The 20,990-nt window shown below is 43.4% G+C and overlaps 1 protein-coding gene across 1 annotated transcript in view; it reads right to left on the minus strand.

Annotated features, from left to right (window-relative positions):
* LOC141271447 (uncharacterized) overlaps nucleotides 1–20,990 on the minus strand; it is a 139,222-nt gene that overhangs the window by 60,333 nt on the left and 57,899 nt on the right. Inside the window, exon 8 of the mRNA XM_073681520.1 lies at nucleotides 16,719–17,039. Coding sequence (XP_073537621.1) covers nucleotides 16,719–17,039 — 321 coding nt within the window. The remainder of the gene's footprint in view (nucleotides 1–16,718; nucleotides 17,040–20,990) is intronic.

A 20,990-nucleotide genomic window follows, 5' to 3' on the forward strand; every position in this document is an offset into this window, starting at 1 on the left:
GGCTACATCCCCTACATGTTGCTGTTTGGAAGAAGTGGCCGAGAAATCACCGAACTGGAGCTAGACTCAGAAGACCCCGGTCCGGGCAGTAGCCCAAGTACCTGGATTCGAGAACACCAGCGTCGACTCCATACCGTGAGAAGACTGGTTGCTCAGAAGTTTCAGGAAGTAGAGCATGCAGTTCGGCCCCCGACCACAGGTGGATCGCTTCAGCCAGGAGACCGAGTGCTGGTGAGGGCTAAACGATTTGGGAGTAAGCTGGGCCATTGTTGGGAGGCAATACCATATCGGGTGGTGAAGAAGGTTCACCCAGACAACCCCGCCTACGAGGTTAGGCCCGAAGGGGATGACGCCGCGACATCCAGGGTGTTGCACCGTAATATGTTGCGACCTTGCTCCTCTGAAGCAGAAGTCTGTAACAGGGCTGGGCCCTCAGACGTGTTGACTGAAGTGCCACATACAGGAACCTTGGGGGATGAAGAAGGGTGAGCCACAATGCAGTTGGGCCCGTCAGAACCGTTGGTGCCACTCCCGAGTGGAAGTCAGAATGAGTCAGGAAATGATTTGCAATCCCCAGTAGTTGATTCCTCGGATCTCCCGGAGTCTCCTCCGCAAGAAGAGCCCCGCAGAACTGAGCGGGCTAATGCCGGAATTCCTCCTAACCGGTATGCTCAGGTAGAGTTTATCTGGTCTCGAATCCAACAGAAAACGCAGGAGTGTGCCCAACTCCTGTCTGAACTTGCACTGCCTGGAAGGAGAAATCAATTCTACGAGGAGTCCACTCGCCCGAGGACTGGCGAGCAAAAAGGAGGGAGGAATGTAGAATGAGCAAAAAAGCTTGTAAAAGAACTTCAACATGACGTTTCAAGGATGGAGCGAGACTGCCATCTACTGGCCAGAGACAGTCAAGCGGAACCAAAATATACAAAAGAAGTTGCAGGGAGGGCAGATTCAGAGGCTGGACCCGATCAGGTGACTTCCAGGAAGGAGTTGAGAGAGATAAGAGGCCAGCGCGCCAAACCTGAGGGGTCTTTGGCGCCAAGCAGCAGAGAGGAGCAGACGTGCTCCCTGCGTCCTGAGAAACCCCGTGTGACAGGCCAAATCCAGAGGCCTGAGAAGTGCTCCAGCCGGGCACCGGTAAAAGAGCTCCGGATCCCTCACAGTTGTGACTCGAGTGCTGTGCCTGCTGAGGATACTAGGAACCTGATAGCGGTGCTGAGTGAGTTCGCGGAACCCGACGTCGGCCGCCGACAGACGAGGCCTGGACCCCCCTATCCAAGGCTCGAGAGACTGCCCCCAACAGCCATGCAGAGAGGAGCTGCATACGTGAGCACGGTACCGGGGACAATTGGGTTTAAGTACTCAGGTTGGGAGGGGGACGGTTGGGGCTAAAGTAGCACAACGTGATTTAATTGAATTCATCCGGAAAGAGACTCACGGCCTAGCGGGAATAACCGGTGACCCCCGCTAGGGCCAAATTCACGGTTAAAGAACTTGTGTGGTGCTTCTCATGCTTGAGGGCATCACCTTACCTTAAGAGACTGTGCCTTATTTTAAGAGACTGCACCTTACTTTGAGAAATCTCGTATTTTTCTGATATTTCAAACCACTGTTCATTACCCTTGTTACTAATCCCTTGTTTCAGTATACCTGTTGTATAAAACTGTTTACAAACATCTCTGACTGTTCTCGCCTTGTGTCTCTGTGCGTTGCATTCCGGTACCTGCATTACATGCGTACAAGGTGTACGGAGCGGAGCCGCGTGTGTACGAGGTGTACGGAGCGGAGCCGCGTGTGTACAAGGTGTACGGAGCGGAGCCGCGTGTGTACGAGGTGTACGGAGCGGAGCCGCGTGTGTACGAGGTGTACGGAGCGGAGCCGCGTGTGTACGAGGTGAACTGAGCGGAGCCGCGTGTGTACGAGGTGTACGGAGCGGAGGCGCGTGTGTACGAGGTGTACGGAGCGGAGCCGCGTGTGTACGAGGTGTACGGAGCGGAGCCGCGTGTGTACGAGGTGTACGGAGTTGACTTGTCTGTATGAATAATGTATGCAGGGCGGAGACGAGCATGTGACTGTCATGTTCAGGGTGGAGCCATGTGTGTTAACAACATGTATGACATGGAATGTGTGTGACATGTACGGAAGAGGGAAGCTTTGTGTGTGTGATGATGTGTTCAGAGTGGAGCCGTGTGTGCACGAGGTTTACGGAGTGGTACTGTGTGTACAGTGTTTACCAAGCAGAGCCGTTTTTGCTCTGTTTATGTGTGTACGCATAGCTCCCATTCGTCCCGGTTTCTTTGAGGGCTCAGTCCCATGTCCCGTCACAGCTGTTTTCTGGCATCTATACATACCTCACCTCTCTCCGATGTTCTCATCGCTCTGTAACTCCTCCTCCTCGGGAGGCGGGGCTGATCATCTGTTAATTTATGTTTTTCTTTATTAAATCCATACAAATGTAATAAAACGGTAATGCTGAGGTCGTGTTCACACGTAGCATAAATGTTGCATTCTTTCCGCTGCTTTTTTTCTGCAGGTGCCCGCGCCAAACAACGCAGTAACAATCTTCTCTAATTATTGGTGTTTGCTGCGTTTCTTTTATGTGTGTTCCCGCTTGTTTTATGCGATTTTTGAGGAAGATATGAAGCAGAGTTTTTAACGCTTTTTAACCCCTTCGCAACCTTGGGTTTTGTCTTTTTTGCTTTTTCGTTTTTTGCTCCCCTTGTTCCCAGAGCCATAGCGTTTTTATTTTTTGGAGAATATGGCCGTGTGAGGGCTTATTTTTTGTGGGACAAGTTGTACTTTTCAACGCCATTACTAGTTTTACCACTTACCATGTACGGGAAAACGGGAAAAAAATTCCAAGTGCGGTAAAATTGCAAAAAAAGTGCAATACCACAGTTGTTTTTTATTATTTTTTTTTACCACGGTCACTGAATGCTAAAACTGACCAGCCATTCTTATTCTCCAGGTCATTACAAGTTCGTAGACTCCAAACATGTACAGGTTATTTTATATTTAAGTGGTGAAAAATATTCCAAAATTTGGTAAAAAAAACTAAAAAAAAATAGCGCCATTTTCTGAGACCTGTAGCGTCTCCATTTTTCGTGATCCGGGGCTGGGTGAGGGCTTATTTTTTGCGCGCCGGGCTGACGTTTTCATTGATAACATTTTGGGGTAGATCCGATGTTTTGATCGCCCGTTATTGCATTTTATTGCAATTTTGCGGCGACCAAAAAACGTAATTCTGGCGTTTAGAATTTTTTTCTCGTTACACCGTTTACCGATCGGAATAATTCTTTTTTTATATTGATAGATGGGGCGATTCTGAACGCGGCGATACCAAATATGTCTATGTAGGGGTTTTTTTTGTTATATTTTATTTTGAATGGGGCGAAAGGGGGGTGATTTAAACTTTTATATTTTTTTTATATTTTTAAAAACTTTTTTTTTTCACTTACTGCATGCTTCTATACTCTCCATAGGAGACTAGAAGCAGCAGTTGTCTGATCGGCTCTGCTACATATAGGGGATCAGCAGATCCCCTGCATGCAGCAGAAATGGTCCTGTGCTATGAGCGCCGACCACTAGGTGGCGCTCATAGCGACCAGATCATGACAACCAAAGGCGTCTGCTGCAGACCCTGGGTTGTCATGCCCACCCATCGGTGACCCGTGATCACGTGACGGGGTCGCCGATGGGCGGGGCTTATGACGCGCAACCCGGAAGCGCGCGTTAAATGCCGCTGTCGGAGATTGACAGCGGCATTTAACATGTTAACAGCCGCGGGTGGATCGTGATTCCACCTGCGGCTGTTGCGGGCACATGTCAGCTGTAAGAATCAGCTGACATGTGCTCCGTTCAGTGAGGGCTCAGCGCAGCAGCCCTCACTGAACCGGGGGTACGCAAATGTGCGTACTAAGACGTCATGGGTTGGAAAGGGGTTAACAGTACAGAAAAGCTTTGATTCTTATTGTGGAGTTTGGTGCGGATCCTGCAGAAAACAAAATACACAGTATTTCTGCAACGTGTGAACACGGCCTTACAGACACAAAAAAGCCAGATGTCGTATAATGAAGCTACATAAAGATGAGAAAGTTCTGGCGGCTCCAACTGAATGAGGGAACAAAAAATAATCCACGACTAAAGAAGAGCAGGACGCATATATGACGTCGCGCTGCCCTGGGTAATCAAAACCTGCCGGGGACACTGGATGGATAAAGATTCACGGTCTCCTATCCATCCGCCAGGTAGCACTGACCCGGACGCTGGACCAGATACCTGTGAATCCATCCGCTCATCTCTAGTCCCAATTGTCCTGGATACAACCGACAGTCCAGGATTTGGGTCTCTGACCTGCAGTCTCGGGCGTCTGCTGAATGCCCCTCATTGCCAGCGCCCCTCTGACAGCTCCTCCTGCCAGGGGAGAAAGAAATGGTAAATGGGCGTAGATGGGGATGTGGCCAAACTTTGTCACGGCGCTATGCGCCACATGATTTGTCCCACTTTCTGTTATTAAAAAATTGGGAGGTATGACACTGTACGACATGAATAAACCGAAGTTGCATGTGTACTGTGTGTACGATGTGTCCGGAGCAGAGCCGTGTGTGTACGATGTTTACGGAGCAAAGCCGCGTGTGTGGAGCAAAAACGTGGGAACGACATGTCGTGTATGTGGTGTGTATGGAACAAAGCCACGTGTGTGTATGATGTGTACATAGCGGACCCGTATTTGTCAGATGTGTATGGAGCTGAACCATGTGTGTATGATGTGTGTGGAGAGAAGCCGTGTGTGTACAACATGTATGGTGTGGCACTGTGTATGTACGTGTATGGAGCGAAGCCTTGTGTGTGTATGATATGTACTGAACGAAGGCATGTGCGTATGACAGGTACGGAGTGAAGCCGTGTGTGTACGGAGCGGAGCCGTGTGTGTACGACGTGTACGGAGCGGAGCCGTGTGTGTACGACCTGTATGGAGCAAAGCCGCGTGTGTACAGAGAGAAGCCATGTGTGTACAACTTATACTGTGCTAAGCCATGTGTGTACGGAGCTGACCCGTGTGCGCACAAATTGTACAGAGCCGAGCTTTGTGTGCATTAGTGGGGATTAATGAGCAGCTCTGTTTCGCCACCTTTATCTGACAATTTTATCTTTTACTTTCCTTATTATCTTACATGGGACCATGTTGTGTGGTCAGAATTAGTATCGATGTGATGTAGAGGCCCTGATGCTGCTTTAATACCTGCATATAGCTCCTGGAACGCACGCTGCATTCCATCTCTATACCTCGTAGCCACAGGAGCAACATTACATGGCGTCATGGTTAGCTCTTTTTTCTGTGTTTTCTTAAAAAAAAGTCTCCTAATAAACGTCAAAACTATGAGGGTAAACTCATCGGGACAATGGACAACACCAGTATTTTTATGTATTATCTAGCTAATGTTCAATAACAATTTAGTAGCGGATCATATATAAACCTACAAGAATCCAGAAGTCTAAAGCCAAATAATTATATAACAATCTTTATTTAATCATTTTTAAAAAATCATTTTTAAAACCACATTAAAGGGGGAATTCAAGCAGAAGAAAACACCAACACAGGCGGTACCCAAATATGATTTATTTACCACAACAGGGATAATAAACATATCAAGAAGAGGAACGTAATGATATAAAGTGCAAATATGCTAGGAATAAATATATAAATAAATCCAAAAAAATGTATAATATAGTTTTACATTATAACAATATCTACATACAGTGTAGTATTCAATTCATCTAGCACATAAATAATAGATAGATAAATATCTCCCAAAAATTAGAGCACAGTCCAATACGGAGGATCACAAGTTCACTCAAATGGCAATATATGGTATATAAAAATATAAATATACTCTTGCTGACCCTGTACTATCAATACACATAAAAACCTCCCTACAAAAGTGACTCCATTCAGTGGATAGAAAATAAAATGACTGATACTATATAAATAAGGTGCCAATAGTGAAAAGATAACAAAATGTGCAAATACTGCAAAGTAGCAGCCAGATTAAAGGTATATTGAAGTAAACTATATATGTCACAGTGCCATAGGACGTAAAGGAGACAAGAATGATGTACAGCTGATGGTACGACCTGTTATTGGTGTATGCAGCACCGACACGCATTTCGCGATTAGCTTCTTCCAAGATGCGCATGTGAGATACTCGAGTGAGTACCGAGCGTGCCCGAGCACCCCAATGCTCGATCGAGCATTGGCAAGCACGCTCGCTCATCACTAATTACATCCTATTCAGGAAGGATTTTACCGCAAATCAATACAATAGGACATCCTGGTGATCATGTAGGCACAGGAGCTGTGTCCGGCTGTTATGAACATAACACTCACTCAAGGGTAATGGGAAACCCACAACATGGGTCCGCCGCACCCACACCCAACTGGTTCCTTAACAGACTGAAAAACAAAGAGTACAGGAGGCACAGCTCAAAATGGAAGTGTATAAGGGGTGCTACAAGTAGCCTGTGAGATACACGTAGTATGAAACAGAGAAAATATTTGCAAATATTATTAGCAGTAATAAACAAGGACAATACAACCACACATAAATAGATTAAAAACATTTAATCCCATGCAAGGGTAGAATAACCCCAAACATGTATCAGCAGGTGTAAGATACACTACAAGATAGACAATAGTGTTTGACCATATACAGGTCAAAAGTAATACTGACCCCACAATGACATACAGTACAGACCAAGAGTTTGGACACACCTTCTGATTTAAAGATTTTTCTGTATTTTCATGACTATGAAAATTGTACATTCACACTGAAGGCATCAAAACTATGAATTAACACATGTGGAATTATATACTTAACAAAAAAGTGTGAAACAACTGAAAATATGTCTTATATTCTAGGTTCTTCAAAGTAGCCACCTTTTGCTTTGATGACTGCTTTGCACACTCTTGGCATTCTCTTGATGAGCTTCAAGTGGTAGTCACCGGAAATGGTTTTCACTTCACAGGTGTGCCCTGTCAGGTTTAATAAGTGGGATTTCTTGCCTTATAAATGGGGTTGGGACCATCAATTGTGTTGTGCAGAAGTCTGGTGGATACACAGCTGATAGTCCTACTGAATAAACTGTTAGCTGCTTTTTTCTTGCCATAATACAAATTCTAAGTAAAAAAAATGAGTGGCCATCATTACTTTAAGAAATGAAGGTCAGTCAGTCCGAAAAATTAGGAAAACTTTGAAAGTGTCCCCAAGTGCAGTTGCAAAAACCATCAAGCGCTACAAAGAAACTGGCTCACATGAGGACCACCCCAGGAAAGGAAGACCAAGAGTCACCTCTGCTTCTGAGGATAAGTTTATCTGAGTCACCAGCCTCAGAAATCGCAGGTTAACAGCAGCTCAGATTAGAGACCAGGTCAATGTCACACAGAGTTCTAGCAACAGACACATCTCTTCAACAACTGTTAAGAGGAGACTTTGTGCATCAGGCCTTCATGGTAAAATAGCTGCTAGGAAACCACTGCTAAGGACAGGCAACAAGCAGAAGAGACTTGTTTGGGCTAAAGAACACAAGGAATGGACAATAGACCAGTGGAAATCTGTGCTTTGGTCTGATGAGTCCAAATTTGAGATCTTTGGTTCTAACCACTGTGTCTTTGTGCGACGCAGAAAAGGTGAACCGATGGACTCTACATGCCTGGTTCCCACCGTGAAGCATGGAGGAGGAGGTGTGATGGTGTGGGGGTGCTTTGCTGGTGACACTGTTGGGGATTTATTCAAAATTGAAGGCATACTGAACCAGCATGGCTACCACAGCATCTTGCAGCGGCATGCTATTTCCATCCGGTTTGCGTTTAGTGGAACCATCATTTATTTTTCAACAGGACAATGACCCCAAACACACCTCCAGGCTGTGTAAGGGCTATTTGACCAAGAAAGAGAGTGAATCTGTGCTACGCCAAATGACCTGGCCTCCACAGTCACCAGACCTGAACCCAATCGAGATGGTTTGGGGTGAGCTGGACCGCAGAGTAAAGGCAAAAGGGCCAACAAGTGCTAAGCATCTCTGGGAATTCCTTCAAGATTGTTGACTACCACTTGAAGCTCATCAAGAGAATGCCAAGAGTGTGCAAAGCAGTCATCAAAGCAAAAGGTGGCTACTTTGAAGAACCTAGAATATGACATATTTTCAGTTGTTTCGCACTTTTTTGTTAATTATATAATTCCACATGTGTTAATTCATAGTTTTGATGCTTTCAGTGTGAATGTACAATTTTCATAGTCATGAAAATACAGAAAAATCTTTAAATGAGGTGTGTCCAAACTTTTGGTCTGTACGGTATGTATAGGAGAGTGTATTTGGGCTGTTGATCCCCTTTTTATAAGAAAAGGGCTGTGTTTCTCCCCGTTATCTACCGGGGGTGGATTTGGTCCACATGCATTTCCCTGGGTCCATCAGGGCATGGTGACCTTTATGTATATCACCATTCATTGTGTACTGTATTGTTTTCTTCCTCCTTTTCGTTGTGTCTCCCTCTTCTCTACTTCATGTCTGCGCAGCGCTCTCTGATACCTACCTTACTGGGATTATAATTTGCAGGGGAGCTTGCATTCCATGATATTGAAACGCACGCACCGCCTCCTGGCGGTATGCACCAGTTGTTGTGCGCATTGATCACCTGCGTCACTTCCGGCCGTAAGTGACGTCCATTCTGACGGTGGAGCGCATGCAGCACCCGTCCGGAAGTGACTTCCATTGTGTTTCATGCGACAGCAGACCGTAAGTGACGCCTATTGCATTCCACCGCTACCCGACGGTGGAACGCATGCGGACTCTCTGGAGAATGGACGCGTGATCCGCCGTCAACTACGGCGGTCTGCGCTCCCATTCCTTGTGGTACCACAAAGCAAGTTTAATTAATTTCACATAGCTGGCTTTTCTTCCTGACCCGTGTATAAAAAGACAACTCACCACACTTGTGGATTACCCCTGACGAAGCTGCCAGTGGGTGGCGACACGCGTAGGGTGACTGCAGCAGGTAAATTACACTGACTCCTTGATCATTATGTATGTATATTGATTGTGCATTTTTTTTACCTTACGTGCTTCTAGTACCAAGAACTGATCTGTGATCTATAACAGTCTATTGATTTGCACACTTTTCTATCCATATGTCATTGTTGGGTCAGTATCACTTTTGACCTGTATATAGTCAAACATTATTGTCTATCTTACTCACACCTGCTGATACATGTTTGTGATTATTTTACCCTTGCATGGGATTAAATGTTTTAAATGTTTTTAATCTATTTATGTGTGGTTGTATTGTCCTTGTTTATTGCTGTTTAATAAAATTTGCAAATATTTTCCATCATTTTGGGTGTGCTCGGATTTCTTTTCCTGTGGCTTTCTCTCTGTTTCATGTACAGACTAAAAAGACCTTAGCTGCACAACTCAAAAACACCAACTCGGACCTGGCTCCTTAGAAAGCCATCGAGGGGTTTCTCATACCTCCTGAGGAACCAGAGGAGAGGACGCAACACACTGTCAACAAGAGGAGAGTAAAGTATGCAGGAAGATACAAAACCCAAAGTGAGAAAATTAAAACACGTTCATATAGCGTAGAGAGGGAAAGCTAAGGAGAGCCAAAAGTAAAAGGAACACGTATAACCTCCCAGAAACCTAAAGAGTTGAAAGGAAGAGGAACTGGGAAGGAAAACAAACAGACTCACTGCAGGAATTCAACTGGTGATTAACATGCAAGGTAAACCTCTTCGCTGAAAAACGAAATCTCCTAAGCCCAAGTCCTCCTAGAGGTAAAGCCAGCAAGGAAGTGCAGTGAAGAGTGAATATATAAAACCCAACCCAGAATGTGATTGGGCAAACCAAAATGGGAAAATGGAAAACACCTGAAGAAGAGCAAACCAAGAGGGGGGAACAAAGACAATTGGAACCATCAGCATTTGGAAAGGAAAGAAAAGGCAATAGCTGAACAGACAGGGGAACAGGCCACACAGCAACAGGTCAGCGGATTAAATCCACAAACCAAGCCATGACACAGATTTGATCATCAAAGGAGCTCAACATAAGTAATAGCCAGACTCCCACAGAAAAAAGCGGGAGTTGGAGAAGCAATAATCCTGGCTATTAAACTATGTAGATATTCACAATCTAGAGTGAGTGCAGCATCTAGATTGTTGGGAGAAGAGAACTCTCTCTTTTACTCCATCACCCATTCCCACCCGGGACCCAGTACAGGGTGCCAATTACTGTTTTGGTAACCAGAGCCTAAGAATTTACATTTAGGTCTGCCAGCTATAAAGGACTGCTAGGAAAACATTTCAGAAAAATGTTACAATATTAAATAATCCATATTTTATGTAGGGAAAATATATATATTTGTACCGTGTTAGCAAGTAGATAGAAAAATATTTAGATTTGAGAGTCCTCAGTGGTTGATACCATCTTTTCAGTTAGCCATTAAAAGGTAACAAGTTCCAAGCTTTCGAGACTACTCAGGCCTCTTAATCAGGCATAGTATAAAACAAAAGAGTCACATATTTATACACAATAGGACACAGAAATAATGCAATAGATGAGACAGGTGATGGAAAGCATTACTATGGGAGAGATAAACAGTTCAGGCTGTAAATATTTTAGCAGTTCATAGATAAGGAGTGTGAAAGTTTTATTGTCCTGTGTAGAAATTTTTGCAAATTTATTAAAAAAGAAAAACTTAAATATCATATGGTCATAAGTATTCAGACCCTTTGCTCAGTATTGAGTAGAAGCACCCTTTTGAGCTAGAACAGCCATGAGTCTTCTTGGGAATGATGCAACAAGTTTTTCACATCTGGATTTGGGGATCCTCTGCCATTCTTCCTTGCAGATCCTCTCCAGTTCTGTCAGGTTGGATGGTGAACGTTGGTGGACAGCCATTTTCAGGTCTCCCCAGAGATGCTCAATTGGGTTTAGGTCAGGGCTCTGGCTGGGCCAGTCAAGAATGGTCACAGAGTTGTTCTGAAGCCACTCCTTTGTTATTTTAGCTGTGTGCTTAGGGTCATTGTCTTGTTGGAAGGTGAACCTTCGGCCAAGTCTGAGGTCCAGAGCACTCTGGAAGAGGTTTTCATCCAGGATATCTCTGTACTTGGCCTATTCATGTTTCCTTCAATTGCAACCAGTCATCCTGTCCCTGTAGCTGAAAAACACCCCCATAGCATGATGCTGCCACCACGTTTCATTGTTGGGATTGTATTGGGCAGGTGATGAGCAGTGCCTGGTTTTCTCCACACATACCGCTTAGAATTATCACCAAAAAGTTCTATCTTCATCTCATCAGATCAGAGAATCTTATTTCTCATAGTTTGGGAGTCCTTCATGTGTTTTTGAGCAAACTCTATGTGGGCTTTCATATGTCTTGCACTGAGGAGAGGCTTCCGTCGGGCCACTCTGCCATAAAGGCCCGACTGGTGGAGGGCTGCAGTGATATTTGACTTTGTGGAACTTTCTCCCATCTCCTTAATGCATCTCTGGAGCTCAGCCACAGTGATCTTGGGGCTCTTCTTTACCTCTCTTACCAGGGCTCTTCTCCCATGATTGCTCAGTTTGGCTGGATGGCCAGGTCTAGGAAGACTTCTGGTGGTCCCAAACTTCTTCCATTTAAAGATCATGGAGGCCACTGTGCTCTTAGGAATCTTGAGTAGTGCAGAAATTCTTTTGTAACCTTGGCCAGATCTGTGCCTTGCCACAATTCTATCTCTGAGCTGCTTGGACAGTTCCTTTGAGCTCATGATTCTCATTTGGTCTGACATGCACTGTGAGCTGTGAGGTCTTATATAGACAGGTGTGTGCTTTTCCAAATCAAGTTCTATCAGTTTAATTAAACAAAGCTGGACTCCAATGAAGGATTGGAAACATCTCAAGGAGGATCACAAGGAAATGAACAGCATGTGACTTAAATATGAGTGTCTGAGCAAAGGGTCTGAATACTTATGACCATGTGATATTTCAGTTTTTCTTTTTTAATACATTTGCAAAAAATTCTACAGTTCTGTTTTTTTTTCAGTCAAGATGGAGTGCAGAGTGTACTTTAATGAGACAAAAAATTAACTTTTTAGAATTTACCAAATGGCTGCAATGAAACAAAGAGTGAAAAATTTAAAGGGGTCTGAATTCTTTCCGTACCCACTGTAAATCCATGCCACACATTCATTCCTGCTCTGAAGGTGTCAAAGGTCACCATGAGTTTATATTCCCAGACTCTTCTGTCTCTCTGATATTTGAAGTTAGCTTTTAATACCAGTAATTTTATGCCCTTGATGCTGTGATCAAGGAAACAAAAATGCTTGGCCACAGGTAGCTCTATTCTTTTTTCTTTTATTGTGTGGCGATGATGATTCATCTTTTTCCTAAGTTTTTGCCATGTCTCCCCTACATGCGCTGATCTCGCTGTTATCAGTGGGACAGTCGGTCGCATGATGGGAGTAGTAGTCCTCCCCAGCCGACCCGGGTACCACTCTCAGAGTTCCCGCAGTGTTTCCTCTGCCCATTGACTTTAATTGAACCGCAGCAAATCCGCAGGTATAAACATTGTACCTAAGGATTTGCTGCAGTTCAATTAAAGTCAATGGGCGGGAAACGCTGCAGAAATGCTACATAGAAAGGACAAGCTGCATTTTTAAACGCAATGACAATCCTGAGCGGAAAATTCCGCATCATGTGCACAGCACATCAGGATTGTCATTGCATTAGCTGGCTGATGGATTACATAGTGTTTTTGATGCATTTCTGCCCGGAAAAAACATTGCGAAAATGCATAAAAAATGCTACGTGTGCACTAAACCTCACAGATATCATCATCACGGTCCCTATTGGGGCTCACAATCTAGTATTCCTATCAGTTTGACTTTGGAGTGTGGGAGGAAACCGGAGAACCCGGGAGGGAACTCAGTAAACATGGGGAACCTACAAACTTCTCGCAGATGTTGTCTTTTGTGGGATTTGAACCTAAGACCCCGGCGCTGTAATGCACAGTGTTAATAGTGTTAATTGGTGAGCCACTGAACTGAAAGATAACGTCTTATCATTTTTATGGCACGGTGAATATTGTAAAAATGAATAAATTAAGTGAATTCCTGAATTGCTGTTTTATTGTTGAAATTGGGCTAAATAAACCTTTTAATAAAAAAAGGGTCATTACTTATTGGTAATGTTATTTACCAGAACCCATGAAGGCACCAATAAGATAGTACCACTACTTCAGCTGGACAGGAAGCTTAAAGCAAATATAAAGACAACACCCACTCCTTTCCGTAGTGGTTTACAAAATAGTTGCCGGTAGAAGTGAGCCTATAAATATTCTCAAAAATAGAAATCATTATCATTATCATGATAAATGTTTTCAGCTATATCTAAAAGAGAACAAGAAAGGCAGAAATCACAACAAAACTGCAAGCCAAAAGGTAGGGAATTGGAAGCGTGCGGTTATGGTTTCTGGAAAATAACATTGCCGGTAAGCAATAACCCTTTTTCCAATCACCCATGGCAGTCCCAGTGAGAGATTGCCAGAGAAACACACCATTAGGAAAGGATAAGCGCTTGTGATAATTTTTCAACAAAATTAACTGAAGAACTTAAGTTCACCACATGATATTTTACGGGAAAAAAGAAAACAGAAGGTGATCAAGAAGCAGGTAGAACAGTTCACACGAAAAAGAGAAATTGTCTTAAAAGAAAGTACCCAAAGTTTTGGTGGTAAGTAGCGGTACATACAATTCCTTCCGGAAGAACCTTATTTACCAAAATGACAAAAGACATTGGGATCTTCCTAGCAAGAAAAATTAAACTTTCTCAACTTGATGAGAGAATTATACATAAACATACATTTTGGCACACGTATATGTATACACATACACTCAAAGACATCAGACATTCAACAAAAAAACAAACAATCTTTTCTTCTGGCACCGAAAAAGGTGGAATCAGTATCGCCATAACCAAAAACCTTGAAGTTTCCTTAAGACATAACGCCAGGTCTGGTAATTTTCTTTTAATTTATTAGATTCATGTTCTCAATGATGATCAAGCCTGATTGATATGTGGGAACAGAAAGGAAAATTTTGTTTATGCATGACTGTTTTACCTATAACCCTTCCCTCCATTCGTTTCCTTGCCCATGCCGAAATTGAATTTGATGAACAAAAATGTTTTTCTCAGTCGTATAATGTAATTCTCCCTTCTCTGTCTCTATATAAAATGCCTACTGGCGCTTTCTTAACTCAATTATTATAAGGTAACATCTTAGCATCTAGAGAATAAAGCAACAGATCCAACCAAGACAGGACAACCCCTTTAATTGGATAAGATAAGCTAGGCAGTGGATGGTGCCTCTACAAGCATTTTAATTAAGTATAGCAGCATCTCTCCACAACATTTTCTCATCTAGAGGAAGTCAATCACCGGACAACCCTTTCAAAATGTAGTTATACTGTATACGGTGGTGAAAATATGTATTTGATACACTGCCAATTTTGCAAGTTTTCCCACCTACAGAGAATGGAGAGGTCTGTAATTTTTATCGTAGGCACACTTCAACTGTGAGAGAAAGAATCTTAAAAAAAATCCATAAAATCACATTGTATAATTTTTACATAATTAATTTGCATTTTATTGCATGAAATAAGCATTTGATACTATAGAAAAACAGAACTTAATATTTGGTACAGAAACCTTTGTTTGCAATTACAGAGGTCACTAGTTTCCTGTAGTTCTTGACCAAGTTTGTGTACACTGCACAGGGATTTTGACCCACTCCTCCATACAGATCTTCTCCAGATCTTTCAGGTTTTGGGGCAACATTGAGTTTTAGCTCCCTCCAAAGATTTTCTATTGGGTTCAGGCCTGGAGACTGGTTAGGCCACTCCAGGACCTTGAAATGCTTCTTACGGAGCCACTCCTTAGTTGCTCTGGCTGTGTGTTTAGGGTCATTGTCATGTTGTAAGACCCAGTCATGACTCATCTTCAATGCTCTTACTGAGGGAAGGAAGTTGTTGGCCAAAATCTCACGATACATGACCCCATCCATCCTCCCTTCAATATAGTGCAGTTGTCCTGTCACCGTTGAAGAAAAGCACCCCAAAAGTATGATGTTTCCCCCACCATGCTTCATGGTTGGGACTGTGTTCTTGGGATTGTACTCATCCTTTTTCCTCCAAACATGGTGACTGAAGTTGATACCAAAAAGTTCTATTTTGGTCTCATCTGACCACATGACTTTCTCCCATGCCTCTTCTGGATCATCGAGATGGTCACTGGTGAACTTCAAACGGACCAGGACATGTGCTGACGTGAGCAGGGGGACCTTGCATGCCCTGCAGGATTTTAATCCATGATGGCGTAGTGTGTTACTAACAGTAATGTTTGAGACTGTAATCCCAGCTCTCTTCAGGTCATTGACCAGGTCCTGCCATGTAGTTCTGGGCTGATTACTGACCTTTCTCAGAATCATCCTTACCCCACGAGATGAGATCTTGCATGGAGCCCCAGACCGAGGAAAATTGACAGTATTGTTTTTCTTCCATTTTCTAATAATTGTGCCAACAATTGTAGCCTTCTCACCAAGCTGCTTGCCTATTGTCCTGTAGCCAATCCCAGCCTTGTGCAGGTCTACAATTTTGTCCTTGGTGTCCTTAGACAGCTCTTTGGTCTTGGCCATGGTGGAGAGGTTGGAGTGTGATTGATTGAGTGTGTAGACAGGTAACGAGTTTAAACAGGTGAAATTAATACAGATAATGAGTGCAGAGTAGGAGGGCTTCTTAAAGAAAAACTAACAGGTCTGTGAGAGCCAGAATTCTTGCTGGTTGGTAGGTGATCAAATATGTATTTCATGCAATAAAATGCAATTTAATTATTTAAAAATCATAAAAAAAAGAAAATCACATTTGTTTTATTTTTAGATTCTGTCTCTCACAGGTGAAGTGTACCTACGATAAAAATTACAGACCTCTCCATTTATTATAGGTGGGAGTACTTGCAAAATTTGCAGTGTAACAAATACTTATTTTCCTTGCTGTATATATAACTGTGAAAAATATAGGTGTTATTTTTATTCTATTAGCTTTTTGCTAACAGATGGTTATTGGGAATTTTTCTTTATTTGTACTTTGACAGTAACTGTTGTATTTTTTTATTTCACAATTTGTCAATAAAATTATTTTAAAAAGATAGCAGCTACTTTCCTTTGTGACTTCTCTCATGTACAACAAGATTTGATTTCTGGTTAAAGCATTTCCCACATTCTGAACATGAATATGGCTTCTCACCTGTGTGAATTCTCTGATGTGTAACAAGATTAGATTTCTTTATAAAATATTTTCCACATTCTGAACATGAATATGGCTTCTCCCCGGTGTGAGTTCTCTGATGTATAACTAATACTGATCTCTGCTTAAAACATTTCCCACATTCTGAGCATGCAAATGGTTTCTCCCCTGTGTGAGTTCTCAGATGTCTAACAAGATAAGATTTCACTTTAAAATATTTCCCACATTCTGGACATGAAAATGTCTTCTCCTGTGTGTGAGTTCTTTGATGTGTAACAAGATTTGATTTCTCTGTAAAATGTTTCAAACATTCTGGACATGAAAATGGCTTCTCTCCTGTGTGAATTCTTTGATGTTTAAGAAAATCATGTTTCCTTTTAAAACCTTTTTTGCATTCAGTACATGAAAATGGCTTCTCCCCTGAGTCACTCCTATTTTGTTGACCAAGTCTTGAATTAATACCGTAACATATTCCAAATTCTGAACATGAAATTTGCTTCTCCTCTGTGTGAGCTCCTTCATCTTCACCATACCTTCTATTATTTTTATTTAGTTTAAAACTCTCTGATGAATCAGAAGATAGGACATATTGAGGTACATCTGGGATAATGGAATAGTCTTCATATGTATCTGGCGTAACTCCATAATCATCTGCTTTAAAATCTGAAAATATTAAATATGCCTTGGAGCTCCCGGTACAGTCATCTGCCAGGAGTAAAAGAATTTTTATTATTTTTCAATAACACTGCATTGGAAGTATATTTATTCAATTATGTTATTATATAAAGTATTGTCTGTGCAATTTGTAGGAAAATATGATTTACAACTGATTAGGATATAGGTAGCAACATTATGCATTGTAATACTGCTATAATTGACCATAGCTTACTCCTGACCACTGTTGTACCTCACCTACTGCTTAGATACCACATTTCTAACTTTTGGATACGACCCAACTCAATCTTTCGACCATGATGTACTCATAACCTGTAAACTTGGTCTTCCAATACCAACAACTTTGGCTTCGGAGAAAAACCTGGTTTAAGTCGAAAAATGATAGTTACCTACGGGTAATTTGATTTTCCCAAAATCAATGACAGCACCTAAGAGGTATCCGTTCTATCTTTAGACAGGAAGCCAAGATACATAATAAGAAGGCAACTCCCACTTCCTCCTTCAATGCAGTTTGTAAGATGTCAAGGAGTCACCCAAATTTATTACCATCATTATTCTTGTTGTTATTTATACCAGGGTCGGCGTCAGCACGCGGCACACCCGGGAAAGTGCCAGGGCCCTGAGCAGGCGGAGGGCACACTCGCGGTCGGGCACCCCGCCGGGCTATGGACGGAGGAGAGCGGTGCCAGCGCCCACCCTTCTCCCCCGCTTGCTCAAGGCCCCGGCAGCCGGATACTTACCTCTCCCCGTGCCTCCGCAGATCCACTGTCTTCCTGCTATGCGCTCCCTGTGACGTCTCAGGTCAGAGGGTGCGGTGACGTCTTTCTACCGCGCCCTCCCCTGAGACGTCACAGGCAGCGCAGAGTGGGAAGACGCCGGCGACACTGGAGTCTGGAGCAGCGGCAGCAGGTGAAGAAAAGTGAGGTGAGTATTTGATTTTTTTTCCTTTTTTAATGTATGGAGGCATGGGGCATTATATGGGGGGGGTGACATCCTGCATGGGCATTATATGGGGGGGGGAGGTGACATCCTGCATGGGGCATTATATGGGGGGGACATCCTGCATGGGGCATTATATAGAGAGGTGACATCCTGCATGGGGCATTAAAAAGAGGGGGGGGTGACATCCTGCATGGGGCATTATATGGGAGGGAAGAGGTGACATTCTGCATGGGGCATTATAAAGAGGGGGGTGACATCCTGCATGGCGCATTATATGGGGGGGTGACATCCTGCATAGGGAATTTTGTAGGGGGAACAGCCTGCATGGAGCGTTATATGGGGGCCAGTATTCCATATGGAGCATTATATGGGGGCCAGTATTCCGTATGGAGTGTTATATGGGGGCCAGTATTCTGTATGGAGCATTTTATGGGGACCAGTGTACTGTGTGGAGCGATTGTCCGGTTTCTGAGCTATTGTGGAATTTACAATAGATATCACTCATGTAATGTAAGTGAAATCTTTGCACTGTACTATACCTATATTTCTCCGCGGTATCTGTGCATCATGAATCGTGGTATGTGTTAAAGGGGCCCACTGAGACTCTTTCGCCCGGGGCCCAGAAAAACCTGGAGCCGGCCCTGATTTATACATTCCATCAAGCATATTCTTCATTGTGAGATTGACAAAGATCGAAAACCTCAAAAAAACATAGGCTAGATGGAGGGAATAAGTAGGGGTGCTGTCATGGGTTTCTGGAAATTACAATTACTGGTTGAGGGTATGTGCACACGATGCAGAAATGAAGCAGAAAATTTCTGCATCATTTCTGCATCTCCCTGGCAGAAAAAACGCATGCAGATTGTGCATGCGTTTTTCCTGCAGAATACATGCGGATCCACATGCAGATTCACATGCGTTTCCGCATGCAGATTGACAAGCGCTTTCCAGGCGATTTTAGCATCACCTGGAAAGTGCTTGACAACTAGGTCACACTATATAAATCCATGCAAACAGCATGGATTTATATAGTGTGACCCGAGAGAGTATATATACTTACCTCCGATGGCCCGCGCTGTCCTGCTTTACAAAGTTCCCGGCTGCCGGCAACTTTGAATTGAAAGACCTGCCGACGTCAGCGTCACGTGACCCGTCACATGACTCTGACGTCAGCACAGGTCCTACAACTCACTGCCAGTGCCGGGAACCAAGCGGGAGCGCTGCGCGGGCCGACAGAAGGTAACAATACATTTATTTTTTATTTTATTCTTTTTTTACAGCTTTTTTAATGGTACCTGGGTGTGGATGAGACTCTCCTCTCCTCCACACTCGGGTACCATCCGCATATTAGAACGCGCCAATAGCGCAAGTACAGATGCTGTCTTGCGGAATTGGCGCGTTCTAATGCAAGTCAATGGCGGCGAAATCGCCGCGTTTCCGCAAAATTAATTGACATGCTGCGGATTTTTGACCGCAGCGTTTACGCTGCGGAAAAATCCGCATCATGGGCACAGCACATGCGGATTTCCATTGGGGAACATTGCTTCCCTTCTACCATGCGTTTTTCATGCGTTTCCGCGGCGTTTCCGCAACTGCAAAAACGCCGCGGAAACGCATGAAATACGCATCGTGTGAACTCAGCCTGATAATACATTTTTTTTCAATCACCCATTACAGCACCTGAGAACCGATATAAAGGAATCCTCTGATAGGGAGAGAACAACCCTGAAGTACAGATCCCAAGAATATTCTGGTTCAACAGATAGTGCTTAAGGAAAATAGATATTAAAAATGTTTACTATTATTCAATCAAGATAATAGTTTTTCAGATTCGGAGATCCGACAAAGATAACGCCAACAAACTCACTGGAGACACCTGAACTGCTATGAAATTATTTGAAAAGGTTACAACCAAAACTTTTTTTTTTAAGGAGTGAACCCATATTTATAGACTTTCTAAGTATGTATGCTTGGTCATCTTCTCGAATTTAATTACTGTATTTTTCAGCCTAAAAGACGCACTTTTTCCCCCAAACTTTGGGAGGAAAATGGGGGTATGTCTTATAGTCCGAATGTAGCTTACAGGAGCGGCGGCAGGAGTGAGGTGATGCTGCAGGCCATTGGCTGGAAGGAGGGGGTGTCGCAGCAGTGCGAGGCAGGAGACATTGATCTCCGGTGATGGGCTTCAGGAAAATGTCGGCGGTGCGAGGCAGAAGCTGAGTCCCCGCTGCGCACATTGATCTCCCGATGGTGGGCTTCAGGAAAACTGTGAGTGACAAGCCGAGATCTCAATGTGCCCATGCGCCGCCTCCAGTGCCATTTTCCTGAAGCCCACCAATGAGAGATCAATGTGTGCACCGGTGACTCAGATCCTGCCGCCAACATTTTCTTGAAGCCTACCGCCGAGACATCAATAGCTCCTGCTTCGTACCGCCGCGACACCCCCTCCTCCCATCCTAGGGCCCACAGCATTGCTCCATTCCTGCCACCGTCGGCTTCCTGCAGCGCCCCCTTCCTGATAAGCTAAATTTGGACTATAAGACGGACCCCCATTTTCACATTAACACATTTTTATTTTCCTTCTCTAAATTTGGGGTGAGTCTTACAGTCTGAAAAATACGGTAGATATTTTGTACTTGTTAAATCACCTTACCAACAACTGAAATATATCAGACGTGGAATTAAAACTTAGCATGTTAAAGGAAGCAGAAGTCAAGTGATCCAAGGAATCAGGCAAGCCCAGAGTAGGGTTACAAGTGGGACGATATGCCCAACAACTGCACCTTGTTAAAAAATTATTTAACATCAATCCCATTTTATGTTGAAATAAGGCCTTTTAAGGCAAAGATCTGAACATTAAAAAAACCTTCTAGTGTCAATAACAGTACAACATACCGTATTTTTCGGACCATAAGACGCACCCAGGTTTTAGAGGTGGAAAATAGGGGAAAAAAACTTTTGAAGTAAAAAATGTGGTAAAATATTTAATAACATAAATAACATAATACACGTGGCTGAAGTCATACAGCCAGCACCTAA

This window comes from Phyllobates terribilis, unplaced genomic scaffold (genome assembly GCF_046119375.1).
Source record: "Phyllobates terribilis strain yellow unplaced genomic scaffold, ASM4611937v1 Scaffold_5__5_contigs__length_657084704, whole genome shotgun sequence".
NCBI lineage: Eukaryota > Metazoa > Chordata > Amphibia > Anura > Dendrobatidae > Phyllobates > Phyllobates terribilis.